The sequence below is a fragment of the Muntiacus reevesi genome, chromosome 2 (assembly GCF_963930625.1).
Source record: "Muntiacus reevesi chromosome 2, mMunRee1.1, whole genome shotgun sequence".
NCBI classification, from domain to species: domain Eukaryota; kingdom Metazoa; phylum Chordata; class Mammalia; order Artiodactyla; family Cervidae; genus Muntiacus; species Muntiacus reevesi.
Genome location: NC_089250.1, coordinates 29083449 through 29105929, shown reverse-complemented (window position 1 = coordinate 29105929; position 22481 = coordinate 29083449). Strand labels below are relative to the sequence as shown.

General features: G+C 43.6%; 1 protein-coding gene across 2 annotated transcripts in view; it reads left to right on the top strand.

The window, feature by feature from the left end:
- The first annotated feature begins 12554 nt into the window (after positions 1-12554).
- Positions 12555-22481, top strand: part of NMT2 (N-myristoyltransferase 2) — a 56725-nt gene continuing 46798 nt past the window's right edge. For both annotated transcript variants that reach the window (XM_065921162.1, XM_065921163.1), the window contains exon 1: positions 12555-12772. In XM_065921162.1, coding sequence (XP_065777234.1) covers positions 12663-12772 — 110 coding nt within the window. In that variant the 5' untranslated portion in view covers positions 12555-12662. The remainder of the gene's footprint in view (positions 12773-22481) is intronic.

Here is a 22481-nt window from a genome sequence, read left to right as displayed (position 1 = left end):
AAATATGGAAAGATGTGTGACATCTTTCAGAAGGATCATCATAAATTCATGTGAAAATTTAAAAACTGACTTCTCTTAAGGTTGTGCCATGAAATGAGTCACAGACATACCATGAAAAGAGCACACAAGAAGGAGTGTTCTTAACTACCCACCTTTGTTGGTGGGAGGGAGGTTCAAGAGGGAGGGGGACCTGGTTCGATTCCTGGGTCAGGAAGTTCCGATCCCCTGGAGAAGGGATAGGCTATCCATTCCATTATTCTTGGGCTTCACTGGTAGCTCAGACGGTAAAGAATCTGCCTGCAATGTGGGAGACCTGGGTTCAATTGCTGGGGTGGGAAGATCCCCTGGAGGAGGGCATGGCAACCCAGTCCAGTATTCTTGGCTGGAGAATCCCCATGGACAGAGGAGCCTGGGGGGCTACAGTCCATGGGGTTGCAAAGAGTCGGACACGACTGAGCGACTAAGCACAGCACACATACACACAGCTGATTAATTCTGTTGCACAGCAGAAACCAACACAACACTGTAAAGTAATTAAACTCCAATAATACATTTGAAAAAAAATCCATATTCTTAAAAGCTTCTGGCTACTTGCATTTGTATTGAGAACCTCCAAAAGTCCCACAATAATTTTTAAACACAACTGACTCCATGGGTGGACCCATGGAGGGTGCTGGGGGGATGGATATGATGACACTGCAGATAGCAGAGGATGGTGTGTGATGCTTGAATTCCTTAACATTTACAGAGCAGGTCATCATATCACACTGTTGGAATATTTTCCCAGCAGTAGGTATGGTTTTTAATACTTTTGCTAAGGAGATTCTTTTTCAAAAAGTGCAGTATTCTTAGCATTTTCTCCTGAAATATATATATATATATATGAAAATTCTGAAGTCGGGCTTGATCTCAGAAAGATATTTCTGTAAGTTCATTTTTCCCAAATAACAAATAATTTTAGAAAAACGAAGCACAAGTTAAAGTATAAAGCATGATGGCAGGTGTTATACAATCCAATATCTGGGTTGAAAAAAAAATGTGAAAAGATAGTTGTATAAAGAAATCACTTAAAATTTCATCATGAATATTGGATGCACTTCTAACTTAAAAATTGTGGTGTCTTCTGCACAACTATGCCAACAGTCCATAAGATGAAAAAAACCTTTCCTAAGCTATTCACTATTAATTATCATAGGCATGAAATAATTCCTTTTACTGAAGACAGGATTACATTTTCTAGTAATGTTTAAATGGTTGGTAAAAATGTCAGAACTATTGTTCTGAGTGGAAAGTTTACTTTAGACCTTAAGATGTCATCCTCTCAGGACTTCCCCGGTGGTTCAGTGCTTAGGACTCCACGCTTCCACTCCAAGTGTGCTGGTTCGATCCCTGGTCAGGGAGCTAAGATCTCACATGGTTTGTGGCCAAAAAAACAAAACATTAAAAAAACAAAAAACAGAAGCAATATTGTAACAAATTCAGTGAAGACTTTTAAAATGATCCACATTAAAAAAAAAACATTTAAAAGAACTATAAATGGAGTATAAACTTTAAAAACTGTGACTCAATATATTGTGTGTGTGCATGTGTGCTAAGTCACTTCAGTCGTGTCTGACTCTTTGTGACCCTACAGGCTGTAGCCTGACAGACTCTCTGTCCATGGGATTCTCCAAGCAAGAATACTGGGGTGGGTTGCCGAGCCCTCCTCCAGGGGATCTTCCTGACCCAGGGATCTAACCCGAGTCTCTTACATCTCCTGCATTGCCAGCAGGTTCTTTACCACTGTTGCAACCTGGGAAGCCCAATATATTGTATACCTGTAACTTATATAATGTACTGAAAGCATATGTCAATAAAAAAAAAAAGAAAAAAAGAAAGTACTGGTCTAACTGGAGGATTTGGCAAGGAAACAGCATGGTCCTGATGTTGGAGAGAAATGCCTAGGCTGCTCTGAGTCCCCTTCATTCTGACCTGGGGGTGCCCTGGCCTCTGCATCCATCAGATCTCAGGGGTTTTTGTAGAATCCAAGGCCTGCTGGGAGGCTCTGAGAACAAGGCCTGCTTTCCTAAGCTCCTAGATGCCTAAGGAGCAAACAACAGGCTCATCTCAGCCTGGGCTCTCTTAGCTCCCCCTCCCTTCTCAGTCAATTTTCCCTAGAAACTAAAAATGAAATTGAGAAGAGGATCATTAAACAGCAGAATTCAGCTGAGGCTGGAGCTGAGGCCTCAGGAGAATAACTGGTCCACACCGTGATCTCCACCTCTGGTCATTCCATCCTCTGGGTGTCAGGAGGCAACAGGTGGTAATCGCCGGAGTGCACTTCACCATCTTGATATGACTCCGCTTTTATCATAGCTTCTGTTTTGCTCATTTCATCTTGTTTGGTTTTATTTATTTATGGCTGCACTGGGTCTTCGAGGCTGCGAGAGGGTTTTCTGTAGTTGCGGCAAGCAGGGGTTCCTCTTTGTTGTGATGTGTGGGTTTCTCACTGCAGTGACTTCTCTTGTGGAGCATGGGCTCTAGGTGCACAGGCTCAGTAGTTGTGGAGTGCAGGCTTAGTTGCCCCAAAATCTTGCTGAATCAGGGATCGAACCTGCGTCCCTCACATTGGCAGGTGAATTCTTAACCACTGGACCACCAGGGACGTTCTCATTTTTGTTTTTATTTCTCCCTCCTCTGTTAAATAAATAACCATTTCCCTACATCTCCAGTTAAAATTCCCAAAGGAGAGAATCCAGCTTGGCCTTCAAACCCTTTGGCAGGGGATGTTTTCAGGCAGGGTGATTTGATGGTTCTGCCTGCCCCAGGCAGACTGCCCTGTCTCCCTGCAGGGACTTGCTGACAGGGTCCTCCCCCTCCAAGTGGGTGGTGAGAATTTGGGCCTACAGAGGCAAGCCTGGCCTGTCTGTGTTGGTAGAATGCGCTCAGTTCCAAGTAAGACAATATCCAAATCCCAGAAACCTAAACACTAGGAGGTTATTTTTCTCCCCTAATGAAAGCCTGCAGGTGGCGGTCCTAGAGCTCAAGACTCTGTGATGCACTGAGGACCAAGCTCTTAGCTTTCCCATCTAACAGGTGGCTGGACAATAGTTGCATCTGCTCACTGAATGCATCACACCATGAACTCCCCCCATGGCCTCCAGGAATAGTCTTCATGTCTCATCGACACGAAGGGGTTGGAGTGCCACCTCTAGCTGCGAGAGAAGCTGCCAAAGTGAGTATCTGGCATTTGCAGTGTCTGTCTACAGGGGCAAGTGGATTCTGATGACAGAATAGGGTAGCACATTGTGTAGACAGGCGTCTGCTCTAACTGGAAAGCAGACACTTGCAACACAGCACTGTGAATGCTGTCAGAATTTGCTAAGATACTATTTTGGATAAGTTACATAACCTCGTTGAGGCTCAGATTCCCAAATGGAAAATGAGAATAATGCCTACATCACAGAGCTGGTGTAGAGTTAATATGAAATAATATATTAAAAAGTCTCACTCAGCTATAAAAAGGAATGAAATAACGACAGCTGGAGCAAGGTGGATGGGCCTAGAGACTGTCACACTGAGTGAGTAAGTCAGAGAAAGACAAACATCATGTGTTATCACTTAGATGTGGAATCTAAAAAAAGAGACAAATGAATTTATTTACAAAACAGAAACAGACTCGCAGACATGAAAAACAGATTTATGGTTACCACAAGGGAAAGGTGGTGGGAGGGATAAACTGGGAGGTTCAGTTCAGTCATGTCTGACTATTTGCGACCCCATGGACTGCAGCACGCCAGGCTTCCTTGTCCATCACCAACTCCTGGAGCTTGCTCAAACTCACATCCATCGAGTAGGTGATGCCATTCAACCATCTTATTCTCTGTTGTCCTCTTCTCCTCCTGCCTTCATTCAGTACACACAACTATATACAGAGACCTACTGTATAGCACAGGAAACTCTACTCAATACTCTAATAACCTATATGAGAAAAGAATCTGAAAAAGAATAGATGTGTGTATATGTATAATTGAATCACTTTGCTATAAACCTGAAACTAACACAACATTATAAATCAGCTATGCTTCAAGATAAAATAATTTTTAAAAAAAAGTCTCTGCTCTAATACCTGATGTAACAAATACACCCCTGTTTCATCCTTTCTATTACTTACAGAGAAAATATACAATAAATATCTGTTGACCAAATAAAACAGTGTTCACCTGGAACATGATCCTCTTGAATTTTGTTGATGTTTATTTAAAAAAAATCAATTTGACATGCAAAATAGAAGTTCAGTTCAGTCACTCAGTCATGTCCGACTCTTTGCAACCCCATGGACTGCAACACGCCAGGCCTCCTTGTCCATCACCAACTCCTGGAGTTTATGCAAGCTCATGTCCATTGAATCGGTGATGCCATCCAACCATCTCATCCTCTGTCATCCCCTTCTCCTCCTGCCTTCAATCTTTCCCAGCATCAGGGTCTTTTCAAATGCGTCAGTTCTTCACATCAGGTGACCAAAGTATTGGAGTTTCAGCTTCAGCATCAGTGCTTCCAATGAATATTCAGGACTGATTTCCTTTAGGATTGACTGATTGGATCTCCTTGCAGTCCAAGGGACTCTCAAGAGTCTTCTCCAACACCACAGTTCAAAAGCATCAATTCTTCGGCCCTCAGCTTTCTTTATAGTCCAACTCTCACATCCATACATGACCACTGGAAAAACCATAGCTTTGACTAGACAGACCTTTGTTGGCAAAATAGAAGTAAATGTAAACAATTCAAAGGCTGGCCTGGTAGGAATTGACTTCAAATGTAATCATACTTTATTCTATTTACAAGAAAGTTCTGTAACTACTCTTAAGCATCTAACACATTTCCCTTAGACCATCTGAGTATCCATCATCATCCTCCCTCAGGTGTGGAGGCTCATCAACTATTCCTTCCTGCAACTAGCTTGTTGCTAAAGCAATGGGGGACTTTTGCTGTTGTTGTTGAATTTGTGTGTGTGTTTGGCTGTTTTTTTTCCTCCACTGTAGAGTCTCTGGGACCATCTGGGGTCATTTCTTACCTGAAATAAAATCACACTAACTTGGAGTTTTGCCTCCAAACTCTGGTCCTTGCAAGAGGTTCAAACACTATAGTGACATCCATTTCTCCCACCTGCATCTTTGACAACATAATTGGTGGATGCTTGAGTGGATTCAACTTATTCGCATTTGATTTCAAGACTCTTTATCAAATTATCCTAATTATATCACTTACCAGGTCTATTCACGAATTCTTTCCCTGCCAAATATGCAAAAGACATTTGATTTTCTTCTCCCTGCTCTAATTTGTCATCAAAGCCTCCTGCTCTCTCTACCTAAGATCCAAAAATGCTTATTTTTATGCAATATTCATCTCTAAGCCCACATCCTCCAGGAAACTCATACCGGCAATGATATGAAGTCATATCTGTCCAACTGAAGAGGACCATTTGAACATTTGGTCTTCAACAAGGCAGAAAAACCAATGGACAGTGATAAATCATTAATTTTCTCCACTGGAACTGTAAGTGCTGCCATGCTCTGTGGGAGGCCTAGCCTTGTGGTAATTCTATACATATACGTAGTGCCTGAACATCTCTGAAGTACTTTCTCTGGCACCACTTCCTACTGATTCATTTAGTGTAATACCCTAAAAATCCATTTGTTTTGCGACAAACGGCAAATTTTAGTTCTTTCTATGGCTGAGTAAGACTCCGTTGTGTATATATTCCACATCTTCATCCATTCATCTGCTGACGGACACTTCATTTGCTTCCATATCTGGGCACCTGTAACTAATGCTACCATGAACACCGGGGTGCATGTATCTTTCCAAGTTAGTGTTTTCTGTTTTTACTGATGTCTGGTTGAGTTGCAATATTATATTAGTTTCAGGTGTACAATATAGGAATCCAATGTTTTTATAGATTATACTCCCTTTAAAGTTATTACAAAATAATGGCCATATTTCCCTGTACTGTATAGTATGTCCTTTTAGCTTGCTTATTTTAAAGACAGTAGTTTGAGTGTCTTAATCCTCTACCCCATCTCACACGTTCCCCCTTCCTCCTACCCACTGGTAACCACTAGTTTGCCCTTGGTATCTCTGAGGCTGTTTCTGCTCTTTCTATATACGTTAGGCTGTGAGGACCAAACAGCTCTAACACCAAGCATTGACTTCTCTCAAGGATCAAATCGGTCTTCTCTGTTGACAGTCACACTATGTACCACCAATAGGCAAGACTCTGGCATTAAAGGGGCAAGTTGAGGTCAGTGAGGATGAAGGAACATATTAATAGCTGGGGACTCCCCTGGTGGTCCAGCAGCTAAGACTCTGAGCTCCCAGTGCAAAGGGGCTGGGTTCCAGCCCTGGTCGGGGAACGAGATCCCACATACTGCAACTAAGAGTTCCCCTGCTGCTAGGTCCCATGTGTCACATCTAAGACTTGGTGCTGCCAAATAAATTAAGAAAAACGATTAGTACCAACTTATTTCAATGCTGAGTAAACAGCTGAAGTGTCCCTCCTGAGTGGATGAGAAGGATAACCTAAGAAATCTCTGTGAGTGAATGGTTGTATTTAATGAAAAAGGATGACTTTAATCACTTTGTACAAATTTCTATAAAAGCATTCTCCAATTCAGAATTTTTACAAATTCAACCAGGCTATAACCCTCAACAAATTTTAACACTGAGGTTTTACTCTATGCAAATCTTTCAAATGAGCATCTTCCCTGGCTATAAACACAAAGAGGAAGGTACAGGGATTTGAATCTAACTATAGCTTTTTCTTCAAAGGATGGTACCGTTTTTGCTAGAAGACACTATTTACAAATAAATAAAATGATACAAAGGTGGAGGATTTGGCTCTGTTTTTAGTTTTATAAAATCAAATGGGTATGCTTTTTCTTTAATCACTGCTTTCAACCATGCTTTCAAATCTCCCTTTCCCACCCTTAGTGGTATCTTGGGCAGACTCCAGGGCTTTCAGTGACTTCAGGTATTAAAAACTCACTCCAGTCACATTCAGTTTGAATCTTTAATCTTCAGTCCAGTGCCAAGTCCACCCCCACCTTTGATTCTGGTGTTTCCCAATGGCTCAAAGGATCTCCCCACATGCCCGTCTTCTGACTCCTCTAGAGCCCATGTAGTACGGCAGAAAGATTAGAGAAAGACAGTGTAACGTGTTTGACTTAACTGGTGCAGATATAACCTCCTCTTGGTGATCAACGCCCACTGACATGCCGTGACATCTCCGGCAGGTTCCTCGGCACCCCCCTCGGCACCTACCTTGTCCCACAGGGAGCAAGCCAGACTCACCCACGGTGCAGTTCCGTATGCAGCTGGTCTGCAGTTCTCACGGTGACACCACCCTGCTGGTTTGAACAAGTGGGAAAGCCTTTCAGCAGAATCATAAGCAGCAGGAGGTGAAAACCACGCTCACACTGATCCCAAGAAGTGCTTCTCAAATGCACAATTGCAAAAGGTAAGGTACAGTCATAGCTTCCTTCACAATTAGAAATGGAGTCACTTATTAAAATATATACAATTTTATTTATTTATTTACTTAGGGCTGTGCTGGGTCTTTGTTGCTGTGCAGGTTTTCTCTAATTGCAGAGTGGGGGCTACTCTTTATGTGGTGCATAGGATTCTCCTTGTGATGGATTCTCTTATCGCAGAGCACGGGCTCTAGGGCACTCAGGCTTCAGTAGCTGTGGTGCACGGACTTAGTTGCTCCTCAGCATGTGGGATCTTCCCAGACCAGGGATCAAACCCATGTCTTCTGCATTGGCAGGTGGATTCTTTAGCATTGAGCCACCAGGGAAGTCCAGAAATGGAGTCACTTTAAAAAAAAATAAGATCAAGTCAACCTGAGTGTAAAGCAGACCAGCTATTAGGAAGAGTTAACACAATGCCAAAGTAACAGGCACTGTTTTTGTGAGCACAGAGTGGAACATGCACTTGGCAGGAGTCTTTTTCATCAACTTGGCAGGAGTCTTTTTCAGGCAGACCTGATATATAGACAGTTATCACAGTTGATGATAAAGAATGTGTCCATCTTTAAGATTTTCTTTGGGTCTTTGCTTTCCTGTAACTTATCAGTCAGTTATCGATGCAGGGAAGAAAAAAAAAAGAAACACTCCACAACTTAATGTCTTTAAACAATAACCATGGATTGTTTCTCACACATCTATGGGTCAGCTAGGCAGTTATGCTGATCTCAGTGGGGCTTGCATATGTGTCCGTGGTCAGCTAGTGGACTGACGGAGAACACGAGAACCCAGGAGGGAAAGCGTTCCACTGGGCGGAGCAGGTCACACAAACACTGTCAAGGCTAGATCCCTTTAACATTCCCTTTGGCCAAAATTTATTAGTTCTCTTATTAATAAGGATGATGTATGCTAGATACATGGGGCTTCCCAGGTGGTACTAGTGGTAAAGAACACGCCTGCCAATGCCAGAGATGTAGATGTAAGAGATGCTGGTTCAATCCCTGGGTCAGGAAGATCCCTTGGAGGAGGGCATTGCAACCCACTCCAGTGTTCTTGCTGGGAAATCCCAGAGACAGAGGAGCCTGGTAGACTACAGTCCATGGGGTCACAAAGTGGGACACAGCTGAAGTGACTTAGCAAGCATGCATTCTAGATACACATCCTGTATCGTCAGAATTTTTTTGTTTTGTTTTGCTGGAATTAAAGAGATGGAGGAAGCAGAAGGGTATATTCTATGTGCCAAAACTGCCACACCATCACTTCTGCTGAATTTTGTTAGTCATCCTAAAATCAAACAGTGGGGACATTCGTTCCATCTCTTGATGGGAGGAGCTGCAATGACAAGGATGGAGATTTGAATTCATAACTTTGCAATGAATTTATCAATCTGCCTTCTGGCCAGTTAGTCACATCTTTCTTCTTTTAAAAAAATGTTTGTTTATTTATTTTACTTGGCTTCTTCGGGTCTTAGTTGTGGCACTCAGGATCTTTCACTGTGGTGCACGGACTCTCTAGTTTGTGGCACATGGGCTCAGTCATTGGGGCACAAAGAACTTAGTTACTCCGCAGCATGTGAGATCTTAGTTTCCTGACCAGGGATCAATCCTCCCACAAAACTCCCCAACATCTCATACAAATCATAGCATCAACCTCAAAGTTCAGGATCCTATGATTTGCAATATAGTGCAATATTATTCATACAGTAGAATATTATTCAGCCTTAGAAAGGAAGAAAATTCTGATACATGGTACAACACAGATGAACCTTGAGGGCCTTTTGCTAAGGGAAATAAGCTAGTCATAAAAAGACTGCATAATTCCATTTATACAAGGAAACTAGACTGGTCAAATTCACAGGGATAGAAAGCAGTCACATTCATAGGTGGTTGCCAGGGGCTGGGGTGAGGGGTGAAGAGGGAGTTGTTTAATGGTTATAGTTGCAGTTGTGCAAGATGTAAAAGTTCTGGAGATGGGCTTGCACAACAAGGTCAATGTACTTAATGCTACTGAATCATATACTTAGAAATAGTTAAAATGGTAAATTTTATGTTGCATATATTATAGCACAGTTTTTTAAAGCAAAAAGTTACAGCAGTTTAAATAAAACAAGACTAATTATACAACTATGATCTTACATCTATAATAAGAGATGAGTCAAGCAGGATAGGAAATTTCCAAGAGTCTCTTTTAACACACGAGTAACTACTCTGCAGTAGTCTCTTCCCCCAAAGAAATCTTGGATCTGAGGTTCTAAGGATGCCATCTGGTTCCAAACCCCCAAACTCTGGGATTAAAATAGGGAAAAGAAGCCATCATTTTTAGAAATATAGTGAGTTTCTATGCATTGTTGTTGTTCAGTCACTCCGGCGTGTCCGATTCTTTGAGACCCCATGGACAGCAATATACCAGGCATACTGTTAAATCCTATTGTTTCTATGCATAACAATAGCATTTAAGAACGCCAGGGTCATCTGCAAACTCTATCCTGCTTCAAATGATTAATGATGACACACACTCGTATTATGTAATACCTCCATCCACTGCTGAAAAGTCACCTGTGCCAACTTCTTTGCATTCCGGGGAACACATATTCCATATTTATCATTGCTTTCCAGTGTTCAACTGGTTTTTGATACTCTCATGTTATTTCTCCAGAATTATTTGTTTTCTTACTCTTTTTTGAGAGGTTCTTAGGCGACATGTCTTAAGAACTCAGATAAAAAGGTGTCTGCTGAGTTTCCTTTGGTCTTTTTTTAATTGGAGTATAATTGCTTCACAATGTTGCGTTAGTTTCCATTGTACAACAAAGTGAATCAGCTACACCTATACATATATCTCTCCTTCTTGGACCCCCTCCCACCTCCCCCATCCTTCTAGGTCATCACAGAGCACCAAGCCGAGCTCCCTATGCTACAGAGCAGGTTCCCACTATTTTACACATGGTGTATATACATCAATCCTAAACTCCCTTTTCAACCCACCCTCCCCATCCCTGTTCACATGTCCATTCTCTACACCTGTGTCTCTTTTCATGCCCTTCAAGTAGGTTCATCTGTGCCATTTTTTCTAGATTCCACATATATGCATCAATATACAATATTTTTGCCTTTCTAACTTACTTCACTCTGTTTGACAGACTTTAGGTCCATCCCCATCTCCACAAATGACCCAATTTTGTCCCTTTTTATGGTTGAGTAATATTCAATTGTATATATGCATGACATCTTTATCCATTCATCTGTTGATGGACATTTAGGTTGCTTCCATGACCTGTCTATTGTAAATAGGGCTGCAATGAATATTGGGATGGGATAAATGTGTTTCTTTCCATTATGGTTTTCTCAGGATAAATGCCCAGTAGTGGGATTGCTGGGTCATATGGTAGTTCTATTTTTAGCTATTTAAGGAACCTCCATACTTTCCTCTATATGGCGGCATCAATTTACATTCCCATCAACAGTGCAAGAGAGTTTCCTTTTCTCCATACCCTCTCCAGCATTTATTGTTTGTAGACGTTTTCTTTCTGACTGGTGCGAGGTAGTTTTGATTTGCATTTCTCTTTTTTAGAGAACCCTTCCAGTAGTTTATAGCAACTGATCTGATTTGCTCTTGGTCAGGATTCTGCTGGTTACCCAACCAGGTTACCATTATCCAACCTTCATATCCACAGGGAGGAACCAAAGGAAATTCACTGATCTATATTTGCCTAAAGTTTGAAGCCAGAGCTCACATGTGACTTTTGGTCTCATTTGCAATTATGAAAGAAAGCCTGTATTTCCTTCGTGATCTGGCCCCATTTTCCACTCCTTTCAGAACCTTTGCAGGCTCAACCTCAGGCAGTCATAAAAGTCTGGTGAAGTTTGAAATCGCTCTACTATTTTTGTTTTTAGGTACTTCTATCATTTTAAGGGCATGGTCTTGCTTGTGGGGAAAACAAAGAAGCCACAAAATGCTCTCAATACCTTTTGTAAAAAAAAAAAAAAGGACCCACACCAAAAATTACAGGTAGCTTTTTAAAGTCTCTTTTCTCTCACTGGGCATTTCTGTTAACTATCTTTCCGCTGCCTTTGTAAAACCATGCAGGCTTCCCATAACTTAGTGGGACCCTGAACTCTGTCCATGAAAGGAGAACAAAGGGAAGGACCGGGGGTGTACAGAGTGCAACAGCAAACAAGAGTTTGGACTTCATGTACCTTTTATTTGGCAATCCGTGGAGTGCCTCCTTACCCTCCTGCCTTCACCGGGAGAGACACGGAACCATTTCAGCCTAGACCGCCACCCACTTCTGCTTGGAGGTTTAGGTCATAACCTTCACTTGAGGATGCCAGAATGGCGCCCCTGACACTCTTCAAGCCCCATTTCCCCCAAAATGGCTGTTGTGGGCTAAGCGGTCCAGCAAAAAAAGGGGCAGCTCTATACTGTCCTCTGTCAAGAGTTTTAGGGCCGCGAGTCCGGTTGGAATGGACAGGTGGGGGTGCTGGAAGCAGTCTGTTTAGACTTTGACTTTCTAGTACACTGGACAGACAGAGACGTATGAAATGAAATCTTTACAAAGTGTACCTGGTTGGGGTTGGGGGATGGGTTTGGGTTCTGGAAATCAGTGGCCTCAGCACGGCCTACCCCTGAGTATGAATTTCCTGCAGAGTTGAAAGCTCTTCTTAATATGAATAGATGTAAAATCGCGTTGTCTATCCTCCAAAAACCAAGACTCAGAAATTGGGGTCAGCGGGTTGAGGCGTGTTCCAGGGCTACGCCCCTGCGCACAGCACGTGTCGCTGTCCCGCGCGCCCCGCACCCCGGACGGCGGGGGCGCGCGCCCCGCCCCTAAACCGGGTACAGAGGGGCTGGGCGGAGCGAGGCTGGGTGGGGCGGAGCGAGGCTGGATGGGGCGGAGCGAGGCTGGGTGGGGCGGGGCGAGGCTGGGTGGGGCGGGGCGAAGCTGGGCTGGGCGGGGCGGGGCCCGGTGCGGCGGGGCGGGGCGAGGCGGGACGGAACGAGGTGAGGCGGGGCGCAACGAAGGTGAGGCGGGGCAGAGTGGGCGGGCGCGCCGGGAGGAGACGGCGAGCTGCGCTAGAGGGAGCTTCTCCAGCTGCCGCCTTCGCCGCGCCCGCCCCCCGCGCTCACGGCCTTGAGCGCCGCCTCCCAGCCCGCGCCGCCGAGATGGCGGAGGACAGCGAGTCCGCGGCCAGCCAGCAGAGCCTGGAGCTGGACGACCAGGACACGTGCGGGATCGACGGGGACAATGAGGAAGAGACGGAGCACGCCAAAGGGTAGGCGCGCCCGGGCTCCGCGCGGACGCCGGCTCCGGGGCGGGCGGGCCCCCGCGTGGCTTTCGCGCGCCTCCTGGGCGGCTAGAGGTCCGGAGGTGCGGCTCGCGAGGGGAGCTGGGCGGCGGGGGCGAGGCCGCGGGTGGGCGAAGGGGCGCCAGGACCAGCCACGCCGCTGTCACCCACTGGCCTCGCGCATCCGCATGCCAGCCGGCATGTGACTCGGTGGCATCGAGGGGAACGCGACGCCCTTCCCTTTGTGGCGGCCCGGCCGGTGGGAAGTGGTTCTCCTCTCTCCTCCCCTCGTCACCCTCCTCCCAAGTCCTCCCAGACCCTCCCACCCCTCCCCCAGCCGCCACCACCCCCGGGAGAACGAGCCTCCGATGGCGGGGAGCAGTTTGAGATTTGCCCCTACTGGTTTCCGCGGCGCTGGCGGGGGAGCTGCGGAAAGTTGCGCTGCCCTGGCTGCCCTGCCGCGCGGACCGGGGCAGAGGGCGCCTGGGGTCCCAGCCGGGTTCCTGGGGCAGCGCAGGTCCGCCGCCGCCGAGCGAGTCCGCATCTCTGGAGCGGTCCCGACCCAAATTTCAGCTCAGTCTTGGGGGGTCGCTCCCGCCGACCCGACCAGATCCTGTTTGCTGTTTGATGTCCAAAGACACGCGTTTTAACACCTGAACAGGTTACTTCTTCCTTTCACTGACTCCCATTCTCCCCCGCTGCAGACTTAATTCGCTCTCCCTTGGGGGGGGAAGATTGCTTCCTGTGAAGGGGGGTATTGAAGTTCTGTTTTTATAGGTAGGGGGGATCATTTTAAATCCCAACTTCTGTTTACATTAATTACCCTTTTACCCTGTTGGATTCGAACTATGCTCTGGCGCCCAGCACTCATCCCTTTAGAAGTGAGATTTTGCAAACCGTGGTGACTGGCGAAGAAGTGGGTCAGCTTAAAAACATGATAGGGAGGCCTTAGTCACAGATGGCTTATTTATTCAGTTCATGGAGAGGATTCTTTAAATGATTGATGATTTAAAGTGTGGAGTATTTACATTCTATTTAACGTCTGCTTGGAGATTTATTTAAGACAGGAACTTTAAGTTTTAAAGTGTTATGAAATATTAAAAGAGATCAAGAAAGAGAAAAGCTGACTAAATGTATCTTTCATTGGCATGAATATTTTTCAGTGGCAGCTGCAAGTACAGAATGTTAGAATTCTAGTCTGAATATTTTTTTTGAATATTTTTTTTTAAAAGAGAGGAAAGGAAATTCTGCAGACATCTGAGCTCCAGTTCTATTTATGCAGTGATAGAAATTGGTCTATGATAGATAGCTAAATATAGATACGTTATTGAAACAATGGCACTAGTGCCAGAAATGGGCCCAGATGCAAATGTGCTGAGTTACCCCCCAAACTTTAGCACCTGTCTTTCTAGCAAGATCCTTAACAGTCTGTCTTCTCCCCTGTAATGTCTGTTTCTTGTTCTTCATCCTTTTGAATGTTTGATTATGTACTTCTTTACTTATATAGTCAAGAATGTCCCATGGTACAGAAAATTACTCACCTGTGTAGCCGGTGATGGGGAAGCTGCCTGCAGGAACCTTGCAGGAGGCTCTGCGCAGTTCCCATGTTCACACCCAGAAGCATCTCCATGCCTTCTTCCGAGGTTTTCAGTTTAGTGCATCAGCACGTTAATTATATGTTAGCACAGTTACTCAAAATTAGAGCTGCTCAATGGACTGAAATATTTTACGCAAGAACAGATAACATGATTTAAGCTTCTAGAAGGAAGAAATTGTTGTAATGGGTTTATTGTAGTCTATTAAAATATAAGGAGATTAGTAAAAACCCAAGTGGCTGTGCTAGTTGGACCACTTTTTTGGATTTGAATTCAGATGGCATGTGCCAAATTTGGGGGAGTAATTGTGTTTTATTTGGCTTGGGTACTGATGATATGGCTCAATGGAAACCTAGATTTTTTTTTTTCTTAAGTAGCTCAAGTTTACAAATGCTAAAATTTGAAAGACACCTCTTTTCTACACCTGACCTCTTCGTTCTCCACCAGTTGAAATCAGGTGACAAATAATGAGGCTTTGAAGGAATGGATATTTTAAAGGTGAATGATCACTTTGAGCCACTAGGTATGGGTCAGTACACAGAGCAGTCATTCACTAAATAGTACACTTGTGGCCTGAAAGAATTAATTTACATCTACCGTTGAGTATAATGTGTTTACTTATTGTCTTACACATATTAAAACTAGAGCCCCAGGAGAAAAGTGTGCAGGTGTGTTCAGTCTTGTTCAACTCTGTGCAACTTAATGGACTGTAGCTCACCAGGCTCCTCTGTCCATGGGATTTTCCAGGCAAGAATACTGGAGTGGGTTGCCGTCTTCCTCCAGGGGATGTTCCCAAACCAGGGATTGAACCCATGACTCCTGCGTTGCAGGTGGCTTCTTTTAAATTAGCATTTAAGTTGGCAGCAGAACCAAATCTCTCCTTACTTTACCAACACTGACTTTCAAAGTGCTTATTTCCTGGACAAATTAATGTGTCTTATCCCCTTTTCACTCAGAGAGAACTTTCCCCTCATTATCCACTGTGGTGAATAGTTATCAAGAATATTTACATAGGGAATAAAGTAAGCATATATGAAGATGTCTTTGTTGGCAGATAAATGACTGAACTATCCCCTAGGGTAGATCTGAAATAGTTTTGGTATTTGAGGGTTATTCCCAGACATTTTAAATATATTGTTTTTCTTAAAAAAAATTAAGATCTGGCATTTGGGAAAGTTTAAAACTTGGAAATTCTTTTAACAGAGACCTTAAGCTCTCTTCTCTTACCTCCAATTTAAGGTGGGAGGGGGCGGATATTGGAAGCTACTCTGTGCACTGTGTCATTAATTCTGACTTTGTTGATCTTCTCTTCAGTCAACTGTAGGGTCTGTGGGAAGATGCAGAAAATTACCAGAATGCTCAAGATATTTTTCTTGTAATGGAAAACTTAAGGGATAATTCAAAACTGCTCTCTCTGAAATGTGATCTGTTATCCGTGGTGCTAGTGGTAAAGAACCCGCCTGCCAATGCAGGAGACACGAGAGACAGCTTTGATCCCTGGGTTGGGAAGATCCCCTGGCAGAGGGCATGGCAAGCCACTCTAGTATTCTTGCCTGGAAAATTCCATGGACAGAGGAACCTGGTGGGCTGCAGTCTGTGGAGTAGCAAAGAGTTGGACACAATCGAAGAGAATCAACACACACATACATCTAATCTAAATCTAAATCTAAATGGAAAGGTGAGCTAACAAGTTTTGCTCAAGCAACCTCCTGGTTTGGGAAATAACACAAAGGTTTCCATCTGAAAGGGTGCTATCACTCTGCGGCTCATAACAAACTTCTTGCAGGGCTTGGTCAAACTCTAGCAAGTCTCTAAGTATATTGGACACATGCTGTGCCATCTTGAAATTATTTATTAACCCAAGTGTACATGGTAGGTATATACGAGTTAAAGTCAGTTACTGGGTTAACCCAGGGTTTGGAACCAAGTTCAAGAAAGAGATTGGTTGGTTGGTCTATGGTTACTCCCACTGAAAATATGTTAATGACTTTTACTTATTGTAATAGTAATATGATTAATGAAAATACAAACAGTAAGATATATGGAGAAAGCAAGCCCCTTAGTCATCTTACTTCTTAAGAGATACCACTATTAACAGTGTAATTTATACTTATTTATATTTATATACATATATATATGCACATATATTTACGTAAGATCATACGTCACAGAGATGCTTTTGTTATTTTTTTTCACTGACTCAATCAGTGTTTATATATTTATGTGCGTGTGTGCTCAGTCATGTCTGACTCTTTGTGACCCTATGTACTGTAACCCACTGGGCTCCTCTTGTCTATGGGATTCTCCAAGCAAGAATACTGGAGTGGGTTGCCATGCCCTGCTCCAGGGGATCTCCCTGACCCAGGGATTGAATCTGAGTACCCTGTGTCTCCTGCATTGGCAGGTGGATTCTTTACCACTGAGCCACCTGGGTACCCCTTTATATATTTATATGTGTATGTAAATGTATATTTAACATAAATAGGGTCATACTTTATATATAGACTCATATTACCTTGTATTTTGCGCTGGCTGTGAGTGTTGTCTGCTAGACTGTTCTGCTATGATGAAAATGTCTGATACAGAGATCACTGGCCACTTGAAATGTGACTAGTATGACTGAGGCACTGAATTTTAAATTTTATTCAATTTTAATTCAAAACTATTAGAATTTAATAGCTGCATGTTGTTAGTGGCTGATATGTTAGACAGCTCAGATCATATCCTACCTTTGAATTTTGTAAGCCTTCTTGGTATTCAGAATACTTCCTCATTCTTTTTTTGTGTTTTACAGAATATGTCATGTTTCCATACATCCTTTATTTTTTCCTCCTCTAATGGTTTAGGAGCTCTATATCCTATTTTTCTTCTTCTGGGAATTACCGTTAAATTTCTAACAAGGATGTTTTTTTCCCTGTATTTCTCTGTCAATGTAAAACATTAACCAATGTCCAAAATATTCTACTACCAAACAAGACAAACTGTATAGGATATTTGGATTTCTCCTTCCTTTTCATATCCTGGGTTTTGCTGAAATAATCTGGGATTTTAATTCCATCTCACTTCTTTTCTTTTTGCCCTTGTATTATATTAAAGCTTTTTTTTTTTTTTTTACCTATTGTGTTATATTCACATCCATAGTGTAAAAAATGTCTCAAACCGTCTTGACAGCTTTACTGTTTTCATTGCTAACCACTATTTCTTATAAACTGTACCCTCCCCTTTCTTCTTTGAGTATTTTCTCATTTAATTTTTTTATTACAGTGTGTGGATGATATATTTTCTAACCTCCTATATGTCTGAAGATGCTTTTTTTGCATGAACCAAGAGTCTGGATGCAAGCATAATTCTGTGATAATCGTTTTCCTTCAAGCTCCGTAAACATTATTTTATTATCTTTTTATTACCTTTTAGCATTTAGTGGAACAGATGTTTCTCTGCCTGTCTGCTTCTCTTTCTTTTATAGGCAACCATATTCTTTTTCTTTGTTTTGCCATGTTTTCAGTCTAGAAGCTGCTGGGATTTTTCTCCTCATTTTTCTAAAACCCAAGGGTTTCCGTATCATTTTACCTTCCAGAATCACTCTTTTCTTTAATATCCAACAAAATGGCTCAAGCTCATACATATTCCTGAGGGTCTTGTGGCTACTGAGGTTTTCATGGTCCTCCAGCACATCCTTGTTGCCCCCGTCTCCCCCATCACTAGCTCTGATTTCTTTGGGTCCTGTAGCATTTCTCCCTAGACTTTTTATTTTCTTTCACATAGTGAGAACCAAAGATGGTATTTAATTGGAATGAGAAGAGAAAACAGATTATAAACAAAAAAATCTGAGAAATACTACAAGTATAATTATATCCAGAGAAACATATTTTAAATCATAACTGTCTGACACATCTTTATAATACAATTTTATTTACATTTTGGCTGATTAGTTTCTGATTGCTTTTTCATGTGAGATGATTTTGTAATATTTTCTTTGGAGGGGTTATGCAGATAATCCAATGTTTCTTTTAACATGGTTGATTAAAATTTGACAGTTTGATAGTTGGAATTCTTAAGTATTGTTGTTATTTAGTCACTAAGTCGTGTCTGACTCTTTGCGACCCCATGGGCTGTAGCCCTGCAGTCTCCTCTGTCCATGGGATTCTCAGGCAAGAATACTGGAGTGGGTTGCCATTTTCTTCTCCACTCCCTAGACCTTTGACCCTGAGTGGAATACAGTTAGTTCTCTTTCCTCCCACCTCCCCCACCAAGAACCACTAAATACAGCATTAGATAAAGGTTTTGTGACTCTAGAGGGCAGGGCCTGACTATTTGTTGTTCAGTCACTTAGTTGTGTCAGACTCTTTGTGACTCCATGGACTGCATCATACCAAGTTTCCCTGTCCTTCACCATCTCCTGGAGCTTGCTCAAACTTACATCCATTGACTCGGTGATGCCATCTAACCATCTCGTCCTCTGTCGTCCCCTTCTTCTGCCTTCAATCTTTCCCAGCATCAGGGTCTTTCCAGTGAATCAGGTTTGACTATAGCCTAAGGCAGAAAACAAGTTCAAATTCAATGTCAGACATCTTTGTTCCTCTTAGGGATTTAGTGGCATCCATTCCACCCCACCTCCAATAGGTCGCAGCCTCCTGCAGTGCCCCTCTGAGCCTGGTCTCTTAGTCCTCCCACCTCCGCCTCTTCTCCAAGTTCAAAGTCCAGCTGCATCACCCTTTCTGTCATGATGCCTTCCCCAGTCATTGTGACTGAGGGTGACAGCCCCTGGCAAAGGCCGTGTGGCCCTCACCCAGTGCATCCTTCACCCAGCGCCCCTGCACCCGTCACACCCCCACCCCCACCCCCAGCCGTCTTCTCAGGCAGACCCTTGTTTTGTCGGAAGGACGCTCCGGCTCACAGGTGAGTGTAGCAGGGCCGCATGGTGCACCGCAGGCAGGAGAGCGGAACTCCCCCATCGAGGGAAGCTCCAACTTTCCCGGGAGGGAGACGGGAGCGTCTGTGTCCTGTGCCGCTGTTATTTCGGGACTTGACCCGCACAGCTCGACCTGTACTGTGACGAATAGGACTTCTATATGTCACCCGTGACTTTGCAGGCACCTTCGTCTTTTATAATTAGTAGTATGAGCATATGGTGGGCTTCCCTGGCGGCTGAGGGGTTAAAGCATCTGCCTGCAATGCGGGAGACCTGGGTTTGATCCCTGGGTTGGGAAGATCCCCTGGAGAAGGCAATGGCAACCCACTCCAGTATTCTTGCCTGGAGAATCCCATGGACCGAGGAGCCTGGTGGGCTACACACAGTCCATGGGGTCGCAAAGAGTTGGACACGACTGAGCGGCTTCACTGTCACTTTCACTTTCACGAGCATATGGTACAAACTTCAGAAAGCACAAGAAGGGCATCCTGTGAGGAGGACTTCTCATTCTGCCAGCCTTGAGTTTCGCTCACCGTGAGGGTCTCCTGATGCCAGTTCTTGACGTGACCTGGTGGCATCCTACACACGTACAAGGCTGTGGGGTGTGTGCATGTGTGCACGAGCGTGCTTATGTAGACCAGGCATTCCCCGCCAATGGCAGCATGCCCCTTCGTTCCTGCAACTTGAACTGTCACTTACCAGTGTATCTTGGAAATCCATATACATATTTTTATGAAAGTGAAAGTGAAAGCTGCTCAGTTGTGTCCGACCCTTTGCGACCTCATGGACTATACAGTCCTTGGAATTCTCCAGGTCAGAATACTGCAGTGGGTAACCTTTCCCTTCTCCTGGGGATCTTCCCAATCCAGGGATCAAACCCAGGTCTCCTGCATTGCAGGCAGGTTCTTTACCAGCTGAGTCACCAGGAAAGCCCAAGAATACTGGAGTGGGTAGCCTATCCCTTCTCCAGTGGATCTTCCCGACCCAGGAATCAAGCTGGAGTCTCCTGTGTTGCAGGCAGATGGATTCTTTACTAACTATCAGGGAAGGCTATTATATATCAAAACCCATAGACCAATCTCATTTTTTGTTTATTTGGCTGCACTGATCTTAGCTTCCCAACAGAGGATTAAACCTGGGCCTTTGACAGTGAAATCGTCGAATCCTAATCAACCACTGAACTGCGAGGGAATTCCCTCAACCTCATTTTTCAAAAACAATTTTATTTTTTATTTAGTTGTTTTTATTTTTGGCTGTACTAGATCTTTGTTGCTGCATTGGCTTTTCTCTAGTTGTGGGCGAGCGGGGGCTACTCTCTAGTTGCGATGCATTGGCTTCTCGTTGCAGTGACTTGCTTCTCTTTTTGTAGGGCACAGACTCTAGGGTGAATGGGTTCAGTAGCTGCAGCTTTTGGGCTCTAGAGCACAGGCTCAATAGTTGTAGCACACGGTCTTTATTGCTGCAAGGCATGAGGGATCTTCCAGGATCAGGGATCGAACCTGTGTCTCCGCTTTGGCAGGCGAATTCTTCACCACTGAGCCACCAGAGAAACCTTGAACCTAATTTTTTGAAAGACTGTGTACCATCATTGCATGGATGTCCCATACTCATTTAATCTGTCTCCTGTTCTTAGATCATGAGGCTGTTTTCAATCATTTGTGCTAATGAAACAACGCTGAAACAAGTATCCTTGGATGTGTAGCACTTCTTCAAGATATTTCTTCATGAATAATTTAAAAGCCATTAACAAGCTTTAGGCAGGCGGTATGGTATGTGGAAATAAGTATTAAACCAGGAATCAAAAAACTCCCCTTCAGTCAGATGTCGAAATAGAGGTCAGTGAATCTCTCTGGGTATGAGTGTCTTCATTGGGAAATTGAAGCATTTGGCTCTCAAATTCGTAGGATTTAACAAGTACGCACTTTGTCCTGAGCCTTGTCCCATCCCTCAGGTTTAAGGACCGGAGACCTTGTGCCTCAGGTACTTACTGTGAGGCCCCCAGAGCTCCTTGGATTAGCCTTCTGTTTTTCACAGCCCAAAGGTTGGGACAATATAAACAGTGCAAAAGACAGACGCCTGTCCTGCCTGACTCCTGACTTGTCCCCACCTTTAAGCTGTCATCCTAGGCATTGCCTGCTGTTCCTTCTCTTTTAGACTCTTTTTCTGAGCTCTGGGGTGTTTCTGTGCTTTTTTACATTTTTATTTTTTAATTTTGTTTTTAAAACATTTATTGAAGTATAGTTGATTTACAATGTTGTGTTCATTCCTGCTCTATGACAAAATTATACATGTGTGTATTTTTCATATTCTTTTCCATTCTGGTTTTTCATAGGGCATTGAATATAGTTCCCTGTGCTATACGGTAGGATGTTGTTTTTTTATCCATCCTCTGTGTACTAGTTCGCATCTGCTTTTGCTTTTTTTAAAAATGTCCTTCCCTCTTTGCTCTACCATCCCAAAGTGGACCATGACCTCTGGCTCCCTTTTGGATATGGGAGGTCCTGTCCTTTATGTTTGAGAACTCCAAGTTCACTTTCGTGATTCCCGGAGAAGAAGGTCACCTGCATAGCCTCCACTCAGCCTCTGAACCTTGACTGCCTGCTGAAATCGTGTTTTCTCTGCATCTCGTTTCTGGCCTTTGCACTTGGTCTTATATCACAGACTCATCACTCAGCTCTTCTACTTGAGGTCAAGCAAGTGATTTCTCTGTTCCAGTGTTTCTACCTACCCCTTCGGAGGCATCAGTCCCTGGAATCCCTGCAGCCTAGATGAGATCTAGCTATTACCTTCCTGTTGTTGGAGCCTTCTTGCCCCTCCTCACATATTTAACTGCCTGAGATGATGATTTTCTTCTCCGCCGGGCACATTTTGTCCCTCGCTTCTGCATCAGATTTTTCTGGGAGTGCAGCGGGAAAGGGGGAGCCTAATGTTTTGTTACACGCTGTAACCATAAGGATTTCATCAAAACATAGAACATTCCTTTAATGAGAGAATTGGTTAGGTCCATGAGCATCATTGGAATTATTCAAAAGAGGAAGTATTATTAAAAATGAAAATTGGATCTAGCAAGAGAATTCAGAAATAGGAATATCATTTGAAAAGCACATGAAATTGTGAACTTTGCTGGCACATTAATCTTATTAAATATAACAGTGGTAGTGCAATATTGAAATGAAGCACAGCCAGAAAA